General features: G+C 46.8%; 2 protein-coding genes across 9 annotated transcripts in view; one reads left to right on the forward strand and one right to left on the reverse strand.

The window, feature by feature from the left end:
- The window catches only part of TBCE (tubulin folding cofactor E), a 114,370-nt gene extending 107,828 nt beyond the window's left edge, over nucleotides 1–6,542 (forward strand). For 6 of the 8 annotated variants that reach the window (XM_029931544.1, XM_029931534.1, XM_029931538.1 and 3 more), the window contains 2 exons: nucleotides 944–1,035; nucleotides 1,175–2,400. In XM_029931544.1, the coding sequence (XP_029787404.1) occupies nucleotides 944–1,035; nucleotides 1,175–1,267 (185 nt within the window). In that variant the 3' untranslated portion in view covers nucleotides 1,268–2,400. Of the gene's footprint in view, nucleotides 1–943; nucleotides 1,036–1,174; nucleotides 2,401–2,461 lie in introns of those variants that run through there. The other 2 variants (XR_003905448.1, XM_029931552.1) reach the window with 2 other exon arrangements.
- Nucleotides 119–18,872, reverse strand: part of B3GALNT2 (beta-1,3-N-acetylgalactosaminyltransferase 2) — a gene marked incomplete at its 5' end in the record, with an annotated part of 53,247 nt that continues 34,493 nt past the window's right edge. Inside the window, 7 exons of the mRNA XM_029919407.1 lie at nucleotides 119–2,701; nucleotides 4,201–4,257; nucleotides 4,827–4,986; nucleotides 5,477–5,602; nucleotides 7,794–7,977; nucleotides 12,828–12,906; nucleotides 15,228–15,338. Coding sequence (XP_029775267.1) covers nucleotides 2,555–2,701; nucleotides 4,201–4,257; nucleotides 4,827–4,986; nucleotides 5,477–5,602; nucleotides 7,794–7,977; nucleotides 12,828–12,906; nucleotides 15,228–15,338 — 864 coding nt within the window. The remainder of the gene's footprint in view (nucleotides 2,702–4,200; nucleotides 4,258–4,826; nucleotides 4,987–5,476; nucleotides 5,603–7,793; nucleotides 7,978–12,827; nucleotides 12,907–15,227; nucleotides 15,339–18,872) is intronic.

Raw genomic sequence — 18,872 nt, forward strand, 5'->3', positions numbered from 1 at the left:
TTAAGCCATCGTTAACCCCCCCCTCCAGACAAGGAAAGCCAGTCCACCTAAGTCTTTTGAAAGGACAAGATCATCTACACAGATTCACATGTAAAAGAACAGGTTACAGTCATTCAAATTATGTCAGGTGTTTATATTCAACACATAAGTAGGGCCAGTTTTTATTCTAAAATAAAGATAACATTTATTATCACAAGTGGCATAAAAACAGACAGCTTTTACAAAAGTCATTTTTGATAGAAAAATATTTGTTTGAATACATGTATTATTTGTAGGAACACCATACTATTGCTGTACCTCCAGCTAAAGCTTCAGAGAAACTACTTCTCATCATCAAAATACCCAATATTTACCACCACCCATCTTTGGAAAAGTTCATAGCGTTTTCTGAACCAAAGCATTTGTTCAGAGTCATTTCCCCGCGCATGTCAAGCGCGTGTGCATCTCCTAATCCTCACAGCCTGGGCGTGCGCGAAGGGAGCCTGGCCCTCGGCCCTCCCTCGCCCCCCAAGGAGGAAAGTGCGGCGAAGGGACAGACGGCGTCCTCGGGACGCCCCACCCCGGAGTCCCCTCAGCCATCCGGAGGTGAGTAATCGCAGAGGTTTAAGAAGTTGGTGATTTTACTCACATCTACTCTGTGCCGAGAACAGGATCTGTGGCTGCTCAGAGTAGGGAAGAAATACACCGCTGAGACTGTAAGGAAGAGCCACTGGCAAAGGGCACTTGGGTCAAACACTGGCTCCGAGTCCCACAGCTTCCCGAATGTCCAGTAAGGGGCGTGGACCTGGCTTTCGCTGTCCCCAAGCAGGTGGGCCTTTCTTTCCCTGATGATCTATGCCGGTAAAGGGACACGGAGTCACTGCGACTGGGGGCCTGTCACGTGAGCTAGTTTTACACGGAACAGTCATTCGAGGGACCTGCGGGTGTGTCTTTTCTTTGACAGACTCCATGACAGTTCAGAAGGTGAAGGGACTGCTGTCACGTCTTCTCAAAGTTCCTGTGTCAGAACTTCTGTTGTCCTACGAAAGTCCCAAAGTAAGTTGCCCAGCGAAACGGAGTCAAGCTTAAGCCCCACGGTAAATGCGTTACTCAGCTGGGGCTCTGACTCGGCTGGGTTCTGAATGGAAAACAGACTTCTCTGATGTATTAAGACAACGCTTTGTTTTGTTTTTAGATGCCTGGCAGAGAGATTGAGCTAGAAAATGACCAGCAGTCATTACAGTTCTATTCTGTGGAAAATGGAGATTGCCTGTTAGTGCGATGGTAACAGCCAACTCATCAAGTTCAGAGACTCTGCTGTTCATCACGATGGGCTCCCTGGGAAGGAAAGACTTACCGAACAGTTCCGTCAAACAGAGAGGCTTTACAACTTGCCCTAAGTAGAGAAAAGGCGGTGGTTTTCACTGGGAAGAGACCATTTCTGGGCATGTGTGTAACAGTAGGTGCAAAGCCTTTATTACTGCTAACGATTTTCCGATTTCATGTTTATAGTTCACGACTATGCATTTCAATATGTGAAGATTTAAATATTAAATAGAACCTAGCTAGTCTAATGAAATCTGAATATGGTTAATGTCCGGCACAAGACCAGTTTTAATGGAGTTCTATGATTACTACTAGCTTAAAAGATTACCAAAGTGATTTGGAAGGTCTTTTTGGAAAATATCCCTTAAACTCAGGCACCTCTTCTGTGTGTGACACACATGCTATGATCTCTCTCCGCTGTCGTGCTGTTTTGTAGAGAACTTGCAAGAACGACTTTCATGCTCTTTCCTGCAGCTGTACCTACACTGGCCTCTCTTCTTCTACAGAAGTGCGACCACCTCCGCTGGGGATTCATGTCTCGTAGGGACCATCAGGCAATGACAGGAGGAAAGCAAGGTTCATTCAGTAGTATCCTTCCCTCTGTCACTAAAGCCTTGAGAGGTATTTGATTTATATCCACAACGTTTTAGCTTTTTTTTTTTTTTTAATATTACTAGACTGTGACCTTCAGGATTTATGTTAAATGGCAAAAGAAAACTTAAAGTTCACTCATTGAGTGGGCTAATTTAAAACCAAGGTCCCGAACTGATACTTCTTTTGGTTCTTTTTCAAGTTCAAGTTGCCTACTTCAGACATTTCCAGAAATCAGTGACCACATAGCATTCTATGAGTTCTTTTGGGCCCTTAATTATCCTCGTTATGCTTTATAAAACTATTCTGTAATCCAGGTTGAAATCCACATTCTCTGTCACTACCCAAGATTTCTGAACTAGGCCAAATTTTAACCAAAAGTGATAGTAATGAATTATAAACTAGAAATGATACATTAGGTTTTAGAAACTTTTGTTTTATAAAACAACTTGGTATTTTTCAAGTGTTCTTCCAATACAGAAATAAAGTTTTTCTTACGCTACAGTATCAGTTGATTTTTAAAAAGGAAATGTGCAAACTTTTAGAAATGTCACATTGGTTACAGGTAAAAAGTGCCAACCTAGAGCCATCCTGAAAGACCCACGGAATCTGTTGCCAGCCTGCAGGCGCTCCTCAGACGCCCCCTCGCACAGCTGGGTCACGCTCCGGGCCCAGCCGCTTCGCACTGACAGGGGTCCCCACACGCCTCCTTCAGCCCCCACAGCCGGGCCAGCTCCTGCGGGGAGTACTGCGGGGAGGACAGCATGCCCGGCTCGCACGCTTTCTCACACAGCCACAGCCCGTCCTGCGGAGAAACAGAACAGACGTGAACTTGGGAATCGCGGAACTGAGCTGGAAGACCAGAACACGGACACTGGCACAGAGGCCTTCAAAGCCACCTGTGTGGCTGCCAGCAGCAGAGGGAATTCTGTGACCAGAAAGCCTGGGACGTGCCAACGGAAGTTTTCCCAGTGGCTGAGAAAAGGTGGCTGTAAACCTCCGTGAGTGACAGCAGCTGTTCTGATGGAATCTTCCAGTATTCTGGGGACAGCAGCAAGCACTTTATAAATACTGGTGCATTCTCCTAAAAGCCTGAAATAGGAATCCTTTCCTTTGTACAACCGAGAAGCTGAGCGTGTGGTGAGGGTAATAAAGGGCAGTGGGTACTGATCAGGTGAACGGGAAGGACTGAGTCTTCACCACCAGCGCCTTCCCGGCGATACAGCAGAAGACAGAGCCGGAGAACCACCTGCGGCTTTACGTCTAAGAACGTAAAGATGCTGGATAGAATCAGGCTGAGAGCGTGGGTGAACTGGTGGCAGAAGAAATGGAGCTGGAGCCCGAAGGCTCTGCTGGGTTTTATGGGCTGCGGGTCTCTGGGCACCACACAGCCAGGACCCACAGAGAGGGAGGGAAGGAGAAAGTGTGTGTGTAATTTAGAAAAGAAAACCCGGGTCTCAGCCTAGATGCTGGGTGGGACAGCACGCAGGTGGGTCTGCGGCACGAGTCACGGTCGTCGGTAATGCAGTCAAGTAGAGGGCGATGCCTTCTTCCTAAGAATGTGTTGTAAATACCGACCTCCGTTTCCGCAGAACGTGAGGTCACACACACCAGCCTCTCAACGCACGAAGAAACAAGGTCCATCAGCCACATCCAACTACAGAATCGGGCCCACAGATCTCACAATGAGCAGACACAGAACATTTTCAGTGTTCAGGGAGTCAAAGATTGGACTTTGATATGACATGACCCCTGCAGCAAGGGTGCCCTGCTCTGGGCCCCATGAAGAGGTCCTGTCCGGCAGGCCCTTCTGCCCCCCACCTTCTGTGGCCAAAGTGGAAGCTGCAAGAATCCAAAAGTCAACAGAAATCTTTGAGGCAAAGCCCAGTTCTATACCTGCTCTCTTCTCAGGCTGTTTCCATTCTGGTCTCTGCAAGTTCATTTCTTTTCCTGGCTCAGTGTTCAGGATATTTTAAAAGATGCCGTACAGGGCTCGAACGCATGAGCTCCAGATCAAGAGTCGCATGTTCTACCAACTGAGCCAGCTAGGCACCTGATTCCTTAAGTTTTAAAGCCGCAAGGAATTTCTGACCACAATGTATAAAAACCTAATTCTTCTCTGTGGGTAGGAAAGATTCCATCCAAACCCAAAGGAAATGTTTGGAACTTAGAAAAATACTGTATGTGAATGAACCTACATGGATTACTGTGCATTAACTTGTGGGATCAGAGCTGCGCCCCTTCAGTTCACAGGACCCTCGCCTCCCAAGCACCCCAGGGCCAGCCCCCCTCAGGCACACTTACCTGGTACCGCGAAGGCCCTATGGCGGCCATCCAGATGCCCATGCTTACGTCTTCACCCTGTACGTGCCCAGAAAGTGGAAAGGCAAAAGTTTAAATGCTGTATTATCTTTCAATGGGACGCCACACCTTCCAGAATCCTCTCGTCTGTTCTCTCGTTCTACCGGGAAATGCCACTCCTGCACACAGTGAAAGCCAGCGGCCATGAACTGCACACCGCAGCGAGAAGACTGGACCCAGTACAGCGGCCAGCCTGCCCTGCTTGTGGGCCTTAACCCTCCAGCATGACCATGCGAAGGACACTGTGGATCCCATAGCTGGGCATAGCTTGTTCATTGCCATGGTCACTGGAATCGAGAAAAAGTAAGCGCTTGCTTTATAGTCTTCCTTCTTAGGAATGTCAAGCTTTCCATTTCTCCAGGGACTGTATTTATAAAATATAGTCTGAAAACCTAAGTAGGCTCCAGAAAAGGTTTAGGAATAGAACGTCGAGCCAGGATCGGACAGCAAGGACTCGGTCCCCCAGGGGGAGTCCCTCACAGAGGGAACCCCACGTTCTCCCGGGGCCCGCCGGCTCTGCACCAGGCCTGGCTGGGGACTACGCTCTTAGGGCAGAAATCCCGAGTCACCTGGTAGGTCTTCAGTCTGCCCGAGTTGCTGGCCAGCCAGTGGACGATGTCCCTGGAGATCACGTACCCCGAGCCGCAGGCAAAGGCCGGGTAGGCGGGGCTGGGGTACTCCAGCTCCTGCCACTTGCCGGTTCGGTCAACCGCCCAGTTCAGCCTGAAACTGAGATTCAAAACAGGTTGGTTTCTTCGTAGCGGCTTGACCCCTGTCCTACAGCGAGGAGGTGGCACCCTTCAGTCTAAGGAAAGGAATTCTCTAGCTCAGCACGTGTGTCGCATAGAAGACTTGACTATCAAGGTTACTTACGCTTGTGGGTTTCTGCAAGCTGTACACGTACGCTAAAAATAACCCTCCTCCGTCAGGACCGTAGTCCTGACGCAGCAGCAGTTTCAGGTATGTGTCCCACGTTTATTCTAGCCACTTCTCTCGGGGCCATCAGAATAAAAGCCGTATTGTTTCCCTCACTACATGAGTCTGAGGTTTCTCATTTTAAAGATTTTCCCTTGAACGGCTGGCGAACCACAGTAGCCCAGGAGGGAGCTCCCAGCTCAGCCACCTCTTGCTTGGGACAAACAGCTGGTGTATTTCATTAGCCACTAAGCCCATTCGATCAGGCCCCTGCCGGCCACGGGGCTCACCAGCTTGCACTTACTTTCCCCACCAGAAGTTAGGCCCGTCCAGGTGCTTGCGAGCAATTCTGTCAAACACAGCTTCCAAGTCTATGTAACAGTCGTCGTCCGTTTTTAGCAACAAATCAAAGCTGGTTGTTTCCACAGTCCTGTTGGCAAAAGGGAACAGCAAAGTCAGTGCGTCCGTGCAAGGCGACAGAGCGAGGCCACGGCGGGGACTCTGCCGGCCCCGAGCTGCCTGTGTCCCTCCTCAGCTGCTTGCTCCTTCAAGGCTGAGAGCAGTGGCTGGGAACGCTGCTGCCAGCCGCAGTCCTGCTGCTGTCACTGAGGGGCGTGACCCAGAGAAGTACCAGGCTGACTTTAAAAAGTCACATGCGTGCTCTCAGACATAAACATATAAAAGGAACAAAAGAAAAAACACAATAAAAAAAAAAAGATGGCTGCAGTGGAACACATGTCCAACGACACGTCGCTGGTCTTGCTCCAGTCGGGCCGCCAGATCCATCCAGTGTCTGAACCTCATGATGTGTGCTGGTGACAGGGGCCGGGGGGACAGGTGCTGTATGAGGCCCCGCCCACAGACTGCTGCTGTACAAGATGCCCTGCTCGATGCCACTATTTATACTGCGCTCACATACTGGATGGTTTTTATAAAACAGTTATGATGCTGAAATGTATTTCCCCTTGGAAATGATTTCCAGCAATTAAACTATTATAAATGACCTCTAGGAGGCCCGGGAGGGCAACTTCATTTACCGAGACATGTACGGGCAAGTAGAGATAAAACGGACTTCTTCGTCTCTCCCTGCCAATCCCAATGCAGTTCTGATTAAAACAAGACAAAACCCCCAGAGTCTTGCTAGAAAACCAGTCAAATGACAAAAATCTGAATAAAAGAAATCTGGAGAAAGTTTCATGAAGTCCAAGAATGGTGAATCTAACCACAGGTCCACACCACACTGTAGAACCCTGTGCTTCTAAGGTTTATTTCTAATTAGCCGCACGGGCACACATACTATTGATTTACAAATTAGGAGGACCTTTTTTTTGATAAAGGACACTGTGGTCACTGAAGAGGGCAGCCTTCATTCCCGGGGGGTGGGTGGGGGGGGGGGGGGACGGGTTAAGACATGATGGCCCAAGACAGCGGCAGTAATGACTGAGGGGAGAGGCCAGGACCTCAGCCACAGAGCACCGGAGACAAAGCTGAAACTGGCAGTAGTATCTAAACACAACTCAACTCCCACAGCCACCAAGCAGCTCCCTGTAGAATGCCCTAGAACTCCACCATCCAGATTTCCAGTTTCCCGGACCTCTGGCTCTTCACCTCTTGCTGACAGCAGACAGCCTGATGCCGGGTGTGAACCCATGAACTGTGAGATCACACCCTGAGCAGAAGTTGGGCCCTTAACCAACCAGGCCATCCAGGCGGGCGCCCCAGGGCAAGTGGTTCTTAAACGCATGGAGAAGACGATGGAAATACAATGTGCGTGTTCAGTGAACACAATTCAGATCAGTAACCCAGTTTGAGGGAACTATACTCCGGCTGTTTAGGTCAGTGGCTATGAACATAACTGAAAATGGGCCATTTTCAGATTCACTGATTTTCATTTGATGTTGTCTTGAGACCCCCTAAACAGTGACTGAAAGGTCTGACTTTGACTCCAAGAGGATGGATGACTCAAAATGAAATCAACTTTTGCCCTATTTTTGATCAAGATTATTCACACCATGGATCTGCTCATGTAAATAAGAAAGCAGCAGAATTTTAAAAGTTCTCACACAGAACCGGGATACAAAAGATCACATCCCAGGTGTTCAGGGGCCTTACGGTTGTTCAAAAAAGAAATTCAGGGGCACCTGGTGGCTCAGTCAGTTAAGCATCCGTCTCTTGACTTTGACTCAGGTCGTGATCAGATGTGAGCTCCAGCCCACGTGGGACTCTGCGCTGACAGTGAGGAGCCTGCTTGGGATTCTCTTTCTCTGCCCATCTGCTTGCTTGCTCTTGCAAAGTAAATAAATAAACTTTAAAAAAAAAAAATTCAGGAGGAGCCTGGGAGGCTTAGTTAAGTGTCTGACTTCAGCTCAGGACATAATCTCATGATCTCATGTTTTGGGAGTTTGAGCCCCATTTTGGGCTCTGCCCAGATAGTGCAGAGCCTGTTTCATGTTCTCTCTCCCTCTCTCTCTCTCTGCTCCTACCCTACTTGTATGCATGCTTTCTTTCTCAAAAATAAATGAACTTAAAAAAAAATTCAGTGGTCAAATGTCGATAAATTGTTTCTACATCCAAAGAACAGGAAAACAAATTCTACCCGCCCAACATTTTTTACAACCTACCATCTGTAGAAGTTCAGTAATTTTGCAGGAACGTTTCGGTAAGTGTCAACAACATCCACAAAAACAATATCGTTGTAGACACTACTTTCCTCCCTCAGTAAGGCATCTTCCTTGTGGAGATTACTCATATGGTCAAGAAGTCTCCGAGGGCGAGAATGAAGGTTTTGTAAGAGAGCATCACCTTCTACAAAGGAAAAGTCGAGAGTTGGAGAAACACGCCATTGCGAATGTCAGCCCCAGCATGTGCAGCATAACGTGCACTCGGCTCCTTCCCCGAGGTACCCAGCAAGCGCAGCCGTTAGGAGCCGTCCTGGTGGCCGGGGTTAGCGCACGCGCTCTCTGTGGAGAGCAGGGTGGCCCACCGGGCAGAAGACGTGCACGCCACATGGCCCAGGAAAGGCCGCTCAGAACCAGCTCTAGAGATGATATTTCACGTGCTGGCAAGGATGGTCCCTGTGCACTCTTCGTAACGGAAAATCCGGCCCACGCACATCATGGAGTACAGCAGTTAAAGAAGTTACCCTGGGCGCTCAGTCGTTAAGTGTCCCTGATTTCAGCTCAGGTCATGATCTCACAATCATGAGATCGAGCCCTGCATCAGGCTCTGTGCTGACCAGCCCACGTGGACCCTTGGGATTCTGTCTCTCTCTCCTGCCATCTCTCTGCTCATCTCCCACTTGTGCTCTCTCTCTCAAAATAAATAAACAAAAAAAAAAGCAGTTAGAATGGACTGGATGGAGGCTGGTCTTAAGGCATCACTAGGGTTAAAAGAAAAAGAATTACCCATGTTGAGACGGATGGCACTGAAAAATGGTGCTGAGGAAAAAGTGTATTTATTGCTAATTGATATATACAATCTGATGCCACAGAATCAATTTTAAAACACTCTCGCCAACTCTTGAATACTGAGAATGAACTAAGGGCTGATGGGGGAGGGGGAAAAGGGAAGGGGGGTGATGGCCAAGGAGGAGGGCAGTTGTGGGGATGAGCACTGGGTGTTACGTGGGAACCAACTTGACAATAAACTATAAAAGAAAAAAAAACACTCATCAGGGGCAGCTGGGTGGCTCAGTTGGCTAATCGTCCAACTTTGGCTCAGGTCATGATCTCGCAGCTTGTGGGTTCAAGCCCTGTGTCGGGCTCTGTGCTGACAGCTCAGAGCCTGGAGCCTGCTTTGGATTCCGTGTCTCCCACTCTCTCTGCCCCTCCCCTACTCATGCTCTGTCTCTCTCGCTCTCTCTCAAAAATAAATAAAAACAATAAAAAATTTTAAAATACTCTCATCAAAACTGCATGTCATTTAAAGATAAGCACACATAGAGTGGAAAGCAGAGGACTGGGAAGGGTACAAAGGTCAGGCAGTGTGTCCTCTCCCGGGGAAGGAGGGGCAGGGCTGGCGCAGCCAGAAGTGAGGGGACTCCACCTGTATCTGTAAAGTTCTTTTTTTCTTAAAAAAGTAAATTTAAAAAAGGAAGGAAATATGACAAAATGTAAACATTTGTTAATTCTGAGTAATAAGCATGTGGATGTTTCTTACAGCACTCTCCATTTTTGGTGTATTTGTGAGACCTCATAAAAAAATGTGTTAAAAGACGTTTATTTACTTTTGCTCAAGTTTACGAATCACCTGTCACATCTGGGCAGGGACTGTCTTCACATCCTGTCGATTTCAGGCAGCAATTTTTTCACTGGATTTCCTCAAATGTCTCAATCAAATCAGAGAAAACTTCTGTGACAAAGTGAGTGGCTGAAGGGTGAGGACAGGAATTGACAGTCATCTGGCACCCCCCCTTCTGGGCCCACATGGGGGCCTGGCAGCCTGAACTTGATTTATGCTTCTGCTGCCCTGACTGCTGGGCAAGCTCCATGTTTCCGGGCCCACAGGCTCGGGAGGAGGAGGTGGCTAACGGCAGTGGGTGTCGGGGCTGCTCACCGAGATACAGACGCCCAGGCCTGGGCCTACGGAGTCAGCAGGTGTGGGGTGGGGCCCAGGACTGTGCCTTTAACATGTGTCTTCCCTGAACGGAAGCAGGTGGACCACATGCTTCTGCCCTTTGAGAGACACAGGCTGAAATGACCGTGGGTCCCCTCCAGTTCTTACTTCTACCTTAATATCCTTGAACTTTAAAGATAAAGATAAATATGTACAATTTAACACTTGAAGGCAAGTGAAAGTGTCAGGAAACTGAAGGCACAGGAGAATGGTTATAAGAGAGCACAAATTAAATACAGGTCCTTCGGATGCACAAATCACACATTTTGTTTTATATTGCACGTCTCTGAAAAACAGCATAAAGTGACAGACCTGTGTGTGTGTAAGTCTGATGATCTGTCTGGGTGCCGCTTGAAAGAACCGCAGAGTTTGCAGTCTCTCAACCTTTGGAAGCCTCACTTCAAGGTACAGACATCTGAGCTCTAATCCTAATGATTGCAACTCTAGCTTGAGGTAGGGCCCGGATGGCGATGCTAACACCCAACAAAATTTAAGAAATTTGCCACGTGACTGTTCTGAATAGCACTTAGATCCTGACTTTAAAAGAGAATTTATCCTCAGATTTTCAGATATACCCAGTACATGAGAAGACCATCTATTCATTTTCATTTCTTTAGCCTAAAACTTGAGTTATTTCAGTCTTACTTGAAAGACATTTTCCCTCACCCAAACCTTATTCCCTTAGCTTCCATGATGGAAAACTATGACAGATTTTTGTTTAGAGTACCGTGGCTGCTCCTTGTAGAACAGTCTAGTGACGGAAGTCTCATGGAGCCTCTTAAACTGGTGTTTAAAGGCTCCGGGTAGTACATACTTGAACGGACTGGCAAAATGAAGGAAGGTGCTAGATATTCAAGTCGGAGGGTGTGCAGGCCAAGTCTGTGTCGCTTCAGGAAACCGCCAGTGCTCCTTATCTGAATTTTCCCCAGGGCTGGACTATTAGCCAGCTTCCTGGTAGGCTGATGCCTTCTGGGCAGTGTGCTCTCTTGGTTTTAGGTAAAATCTCTAGACTGGATTTAAGTAAGGGTCTCTAAATCTTAAATCACTATTTTTTAATGGCAAGTTCATGGGCCAAACCTATGTATGTACTTGTGTATAGCCCCATCCTTTGGGGGTGATGTAAGAATACAACTACTTCTACGAGGAAACACCATAAATAAAGATGCTTTTGGCCACAGCTCATATGCATCCTCAAACAGCACGCAGAGGCCTCGAACTGAGGGTCTGCCCCAACCTCAACACTGCAATCCAGGGAGCCCTGAAGACCCTCCCTTGGAATGTGGCCTCCGCCTCCCCCGCTCACAGCAAGCCTGCAGGGACACTGGGTCCTGGTTCTTCTATAGGAACCCATGAGGTGCAGAGCTCTGAGCTGTCAAGACAGAAACAGGACTGGGCACCTTTTTCCATAAGTGATGTTCAGGACAGGGGCCAATAGCAACGCATCAACGATGGTTTTTCTTAAAGATCACAGACTTAGAATTCTCTGGAATTCATAGATAGATAACTGAAATAACCATCCTGCAGGAAGACAAACATAGCCACTCACACCATCATAACAAGTTCTCTTTAGAGTTTTAAGTGAATGCTTCTGACCCCAAGTTTTAAAGGAATTCTTCTAACAAACCCATCCTTGAAATGAGCTCTATTAGGAGAAGCATTTAAGAAACATGTACTCTGAGAGACAGTGTATGTTCAAATATTCACATAATGAGAAAGTGTAGCCGTGAATCAGGAGGGCACGGTGAGCTGACTGGACCCCCCCGCCCCAACAGAGGGAGAGGCACGGCCATCAAATGCATGGTGCCTGGGTCAGGGGAACAAAGATTCTGCCCTTCTGATGGGTAAGTGGCTCTGAGGCCACTCCAGCTCTACGGCCAGGGTCTAGCAGTTCCGCAGAAGTCCCCACCTGGCTAGAGGATGAACCAAAGACAGCCACACAGGGCCAAGAAGGTCCAAGGTCAAGATCACCTTTATGGTGAAAGACTGGATGCTTTCCCTCCAAGAGCAGGAACAAGCCAAGGATGCCACTGCTCTGCCATGTCAACTCAGCACTGCCCTACACGTTCTAGCCACGAGCCTTGGACGAGAAAAAAACAATAAAGGGCATCGAGCTTGGGGGAAAAAAGGCAAAACTATCTCTTTGTGGAAGACATGATCTTGGATATGGAAAATCCTAAGGCACACACAAAACTAGTAAATTAATATATGAATTCAGAATTGCAACACACAGGAGGGACATATGAAAATTAACTGTATTTCTACACATTAGCAATGAGTGATCTAGAAATGAAATGTAAAAAAATCAATTTATTATAGCATGCAAAAGAATACTTAAGAATAAATTTAACAACAACAAAAAAAGCAAGACTTGTTTTCTGAAAACCACAAAACCACTATAAGAACTCTAGTAAGACCTAAATAAAAATGGAGAGATACCATGTTCATGGATCAGAGACTGAATGTCAGGAGGGAGCACTCCGCAGAACGATCTACATGTTCACCGCAGCCCCTTTTAAAATCCCAGCTGGCTTGTGTGCAGAAATTGGCAAGCCAATCCTAAAGTTCATATGGAAATGCAGGCAACCCAGAAGAGCCAAAACAATCTCGAAAGAGAACAAAGTTGGAGGAGTCACACCTCCGATGTCACTTCTTACTACGTAGTCAAGGCAGTGCAGTACTGGTATAAGGACAGACACAGATCAACAGATGAGAACTAGAGCCCAGAAATACATCCTTACATTTATGGTCGGAAAGGGCGGTGAGCAGGGGGCCGGGGGGAGGGGAGAGAGTGCCGCTGATGGCCACAGGGTTTCTCTGTGGAGTGACAGAAATGGTGTTGTACTTAGTGGAGATGCTTCCAGAACTCTCATGCACTGGAAACCACTGACTTAACCATTTTAAAAGGGTAAAATGAATGTGCACTATAGATCAATAAAGCCTTTTTTTTTAATGAGAAAAAAAATCAGCTTTCATGTCACAGTATGGGGTAAGATTAGGCGCATGGGACTCAGGGTGCTCTTCCCTTCCAGGCGCCCACTTACCCTGAATAGTGTAAATGAAACCGCCTGCAACCCCCTCCACACCTTCCATGAATCCATGCGGCAAGGCGCCCTCCCCGGCCTGGAAGAAATGACAGAAGCGTTCAGTGGTTCACTGCTGAGAACCTATTTCTTCTGGTTTCACACTGATCTGGCGACAGTGACGCCACAGCAGCAAAATGCATCTATGACGCTGATGCGCCCGCCTCGCACGGTCGGGACGAGCTCGGCACCCGCCCAGTCACAGCCTGGACCGGGCGCACACGGCAGTCCGCACGGTGTTCAGACGTCCATTCCATAGGGCCCTGAAGGCCTGAACTTGCTACCGTGAGATACAAAACCCACCTTCGTGAACATTCCAACCTTACCGCTGGAAACGAAGTTACTGCCGCCTTTGATTTCTTGGACAGGAAAACTGCCACGAATTCAGATGCACCTAGGCCCATTTTTAACCTCGGCTCCACCACACAGAGAAACGCCCCTCTAAACAGATGGTTCAGATGCAGCCCTACGGGATTACTGACGTCGTGGGAGGTGCCAACTGTCAGCAACGGTCCTTTCCGCCACGGAGGATTGGAGGGCCTTTTATTATTTTAAAAAATTTTTTATTTTAATGTTTATTTTTGAGAGAAAGAAAGAGACAGAATCTGAGCAGGGGAGGGGCAGAGACAGAGGGAGACATAGAATCCGAAGCAGGCTCCAGGCTCTGAGCTGTCAGCACAGAACCTGATGTGGGGCTCAAACTCACAAACCAGGAGATCATGACCTGAGCCAGTCAGACGCTTAATTGAGTCACCCAGGTGTCCCAAGGAAGCAACGTATTAAAGGCACTTGCCTTGGGGCACCTATGTGGCACAGTCGGTTGGATGTCTGATGTCAGCTCAGGTCAGGATCTCACAGTTCAGGAGTTCGAGCCCCATGTTGGGCTCTGTGCCTGGAGCCTGCTTCAGATTCTGTCTCCTGCTTCTCTCTGCACCTCCTCCACTTGTGCTTTGTCTCTCAAAAATAAATAAACGTTAAGAAAATTAAAAAAAAAAGGGGGGCACCTGTGTGGCTCAGTCAGTTAAGCAGCCGACTTCGGCTCAGGTCATGATCTCATGGTTCGTGGGTTCAAGCCCCACATCGGGCTCTGTGCTAACAGCTCAGAGCCTGGAGCCTACATCGGATTCTGTGTCTGCCTCTCTCTCCCTCTCTCTCTGACCCTCCCCCACTCATGCTCAACGGAGACATGTTTCTCTCTGTCTCAATAATAAATAAAACACTAAAAAATAGTAAAAAAAAAAGAAAAAGAAAAAGAAAAGGAAAAGAAAAAAGGCACTTGCCTTATAAATAAACTATAATTAAATTCCATAAAACATCTATCTTAAATAAAGGACTTTTTGTAATAAAGAATGAGATCCTAGACATGACCCACAAGGCGAAGTATAATTACATATGAATCTGCGGATCTGTCCATCTAATGTCTTTCTCCTTGCCTCGAGCAGAAGTCCCATGGTGAGCTGGGAATGGTTTTCGAAATAATACACACACACATGTAATAACACATAATACTGATTAACTCAGGAATTCGTCCACGTAAGATTAACATTAATGAGAACACACTAAGCTTCTGAACTGAGATGCCAAGCACTTTCCTAATCCTCGAACCAGAGCATCGAGGAGAATGAAAGACTGCGTTTGTGATGCCACCACAGATGCCACTTGTTGACTCAAAGCTCATCGTTTTAAATCTGCCTACACCTGATCACCCCGTATTTACTTTGAGAAATTCACCCGTCACTTTTAAATTTGAAGCAAATCTGAATAAAAGAAAAACATGAGGCAGAGATCCCACCACTATAAATGAAAGTGAATACTCCCTCTTATTTTCCCTCTATTTTAACTAATGTCCTATGTAGGGCTGAGAGAGCGTTCTGAATCCTACCAAGCAAGTGTCCTTCCAGAACGCTAGCTTAAAAATTATTGAGAAATAAAATATCAGGCGTGTTACAAAGGCTCCTATCTTGGGGTGCCTGGGTGGCCCAGTCTGCTAAGCGTCCGACCCTTGATCTCACCATCCTCGGGAGGGAGCCCCGTGCTGGGCTCGGCGCTGACAACGCGGGGCCTGCTTGGAATTCTCTCTCCCTCCCTCCCTCCTCCCCTCTGTTTCTCTCTCAAAATAAATCAATAAACTTAGGACAAAACAGAGAGGCAGCTGTCCTCAGGGCTGGGGTTACACCGCCACAGAACACTGGAGCTGCTCGACTTCATGGCGCTGACGCAGCACCTGCTGCTGCACGTGCTTTCAAATACACGCGAGTCCCGTTTCGTGCTCCCCGGGCGGCTGTGGGAGTATCAGGAACACTGTACGTATTAAGAACGCTAGTGAGTCCCGAGCAACCCCAGGAGAGGAGGAGGGCTTACCGTCATGACTCTGAGGACGCCCCCGCCATCATTTACGGTCACTTTGTGGAGGTTTCTTGACACGAGGCCCTGGAGGTCTTGGCTCTCCCACACGATCGTACCTTCAAAGCTCTTTATGTGGAAAGATGAAGCAGAGTCGGTTTCTTTATTGTTGTCATTGCGATTTTAAGTAAGTTTTTAAAGAAAAATTAATTTTTTCCCAAAGACCTATTGGTTAAAATGTGTACCCCAGCTACTCGAACCCACACTACTGTGGACATTTTGGTGAATATTCTTGTGTCATTTTTTTTCATGCCCATGTGAAAAAAAACAAGCACAATTCTGCACACTGTGGTTTGCATTTCCCACTACACCGAGGCGTCTCCTGACGACCGTCCTTTCTCACGCGTCTGTAATGTGGCACTGCGTGCGCACATCCCCAGTCACACAAACCCCTCCCTGCTGGCAGACATCGAGGCTCGGTCAGACATCTAAGAGGGTGCCTGGGGGGCTCGGAGCTTCCGACTTTGGCTCAGGTCATGATCTCACGGTCTACAGGTTCGAGCCCTGTGTTGAGCCCTGGAGCTTGCTTTGGATTCTGTGTCTCCCTCTCTTTCTGCCCCTCTCCTACTCACCCTCTGTCTCTCTCAAAAATAAACATTAAAGACAAAAAAAATTTTTTTAAATAGCCAATAAGTCACGTTTTGGTATAAATGTTTATTTTTCCCTAATAGTTCGTTTTGTTTTAAGGTAAATTTTCAGGGGTGAAATTACAGGGACAAGAAATAGAGGTATTTTATATGGATTTGGGGACACAATGCCCAGTTGTTTTTTTCAAAAGGAAATTATACTAATTTATAGTGCCTTTCCCAATTAATAAAAATACCAACTACACTGTATTCTTGCAAGTATGGCATATTGGTAAAAGCAAAGAAGTTTCAATCAATTAGATTAAAAAAAATGATCCATCATTTCAATGCATTTGTGTTCTAGTGATGTTTATAAATCATACAGTCTCTTCTGGGAATTCCTGACCCAGGCTTCTTTGCCATTTAGCTACTAAGTTTTCCATTTTTCTTATTAATCTGTATTATCTTACAATCAATGGCTCTGTGTATATATTATACACTAAAATAGTTTTTCAGAATTGTTTGCCACCTAACACTATGGTTTTTTTATTTTTTGTTTTTTGAAACTAAAGGGTCCGTAAGTTTTATCTTGTCAAAATCGACCAGCTTTTCCTTTGTGATTATTACTATTAACTTTTGGGCTTATTAGCAAGTAACACTCCCCTGCCCCAAGGTTTGATATGCATTGAAATTCAAGTGTCTTCTAATTTCTCAGTGGGAGCTCAGCTGCTCCTCCACCGTCAGCCCCTCGGGGAGGCTTGCTCCAGAGATCCAATGGAAGGCAGCCAGCTCCCACTTTTCTCTACCACACCAGCCTTTTTCTCCTAACGCCACTTACTGCTCTGCCCTAGTTAACGTTGCCTTTGTCAAACTAACCGCTCCCGCCAGAACGCAAGCACCAGGAGAGCAGGGAGCTTATCAAGCTGGGGGCCCCCGGCACACACACTGGCTGATGTATAACAGGCGCCTGAAAGACATTCACTTGATGTCAAACTCAAGATTAACCGGAATGAGTTTTGTTCTAGAGCACGAGATAATAGATACAGCTTTAATATTCTCTAAAAAGTTTCACGTATTAAAACTGAGAGATAAAAGTGCTCTAGTGTCTCAGCCAGGATTATAAGGAAATAGTACAAAATTCAATTTGAAAGGTTTTTTGTTTTTTTGTTTTTTTTAAAGCACTACAACTTCTCTGCGAGGACAGATAAAAACACGGACAGAGTCCAGATTCCCCACGCAATCTGTCACTTTATATCCGGCTAATGGGCCCTTTGTCTGCACTGTTGGTGAGACTCCAAATACATGTTGAGCAGCTCCAGGGTCCCGAGGGCAGGCCTCACACTTACACTTGCGGGTCGTCACTGCCCGGCCACGACGACAGAGAAAATGAGGGCGACCTCACGGGGCTGCGTGGAGGGCCAGAGACCATGTGCAGCGCAGTATCTCTGCCCAGCATGACACAGCTTTAGGACCACTGGAAGGAATGCAGAAAGTGAGGTGTCCCTTTAAGAGCTCTCACTGTCTTATCCTGGAAATAAGTGTGGATTATTTCTATGTTCTTCCTGGGTGGCCTTAACTCTCTATTCAACTTGACACTGAACCTCAACTCTGTAGAAACAAACAGCAACCCCACAGGAGAAAAACACAAGACTAGGGAGAGAGAGAGACACCAAATATGTTGGGAAACAGAAGGATAACATTATATCGCTAACTTTCCTATATTTTGTCAATTTTCAACAGTGAAAAATGTTTTTCACACTTTTATGATCAGGAAAAATTATTATTTAGCTAAATAAATGTATACAACTAAATAACTTTAAGGTCAATCTTCTTTCAGGCATGAGCCGTTCTTTAAGCTGTCGAACGACTACTAGGTCGCGGGCTGTGGGCTCTTCGAAGAGGTGAAGAAACCAAACAGCTTGTCTCTTCAGATCATCCCCATGCGCCATGATACCTTCAGTAACAAAGGAAAGTCATTCTGCTTGAGGAGGTCAGACGGAATTTCAAATGACGGTGTGGATGGAGCTGTCTTGAAGGCATCAGAGTTAAGACAAGTGAGAGGCGGACGAAATTACCCATCACAAGGCAGACTTGAAAGAGCGCTGCGTGTTCAGAACAACCTCAGTCCTGTGAGGTGCGAGGCTGAGGGAAGGAGAGGAGGAGGGGAGGCTAAGGGCACCTGTGGCTGCTGAAATAGCGTCTGTCCTGTATCTCGAAGGCAGTGGGAAGCGCTTAAGTTTGCACGCCCAAGAGTGACACGTCACAGCTGCATTTTAGAAAGCCACCCCAGCAGCAGCACAGCACCCGAGCAGCTGACAGGGAGACGGGGAACTATCACAGGAGAGTCCAGGTGAGACAGAGCAAGCGCTTATTTAGCAGTTAAGACCGCCTTCTGAGAAACTGAAGGAGACAGAAATCTACGGAAAGATATTCAAGCTCACAGACTGAAAGTATTAATATGGTTAAAATGTCCATACTACTCAAAGCAATCTAGATTCAATGCGATCTCTACCAAAATTTCAATGGCTTTTTCACGAAAATACAATAAATAATACTAACATTTGAATGAAATCACAAAGAGACCCCCAATTGCCAAAGCAATCTGAAGAAGAACAAAGCTACGGCGCCTGGGTGGCTCAGCTGGTTGAATGGGAAAGGCGGCTTGGAATTCTCTCTCACTTTCTCTCTGCCTCTCCCCTGACCCCCTGCCTTCTCTCTCTCTCTCAAAAGAAACAAACATTAAAAAAAAAAAAAAAAAAGAAGAGAGCGGGAGGCATCATGCTTCCTGATTTTGAACTATATTATAACGCTATTGTAATCAAAACAGCATGGTTTGGGAAAACACTGATACAAAGATCAGCAGAACAGAAGAGACAGCTGAGAAATAAGCCCACACACATACAGTCAATTTACAAAAGAGGAGGCAAGAATATACACTAAGGAAAGGAGCGTCTCTTCAATAGATGATGTTGGGAAAATGGGACAGCCGCATGTAAAGGACACTGGACCACTACCTTGTACTATACACAAAAATCAA

This window comes from Suricata suricatta, chromosome 2 (assembly GCF_006229205.1).
Source record: "Suricata suricatta isolate VVHF042 chromosome 2, meerkat_22Aug2017_6uvM2_HiC, whole genome shotgun sequence".
Lineage (NCBI taxonomy): Eukaryota > Metazoa > Chordata > Mammalia > Carnivora > Herpestidae > Suricata > Suricata suricatta.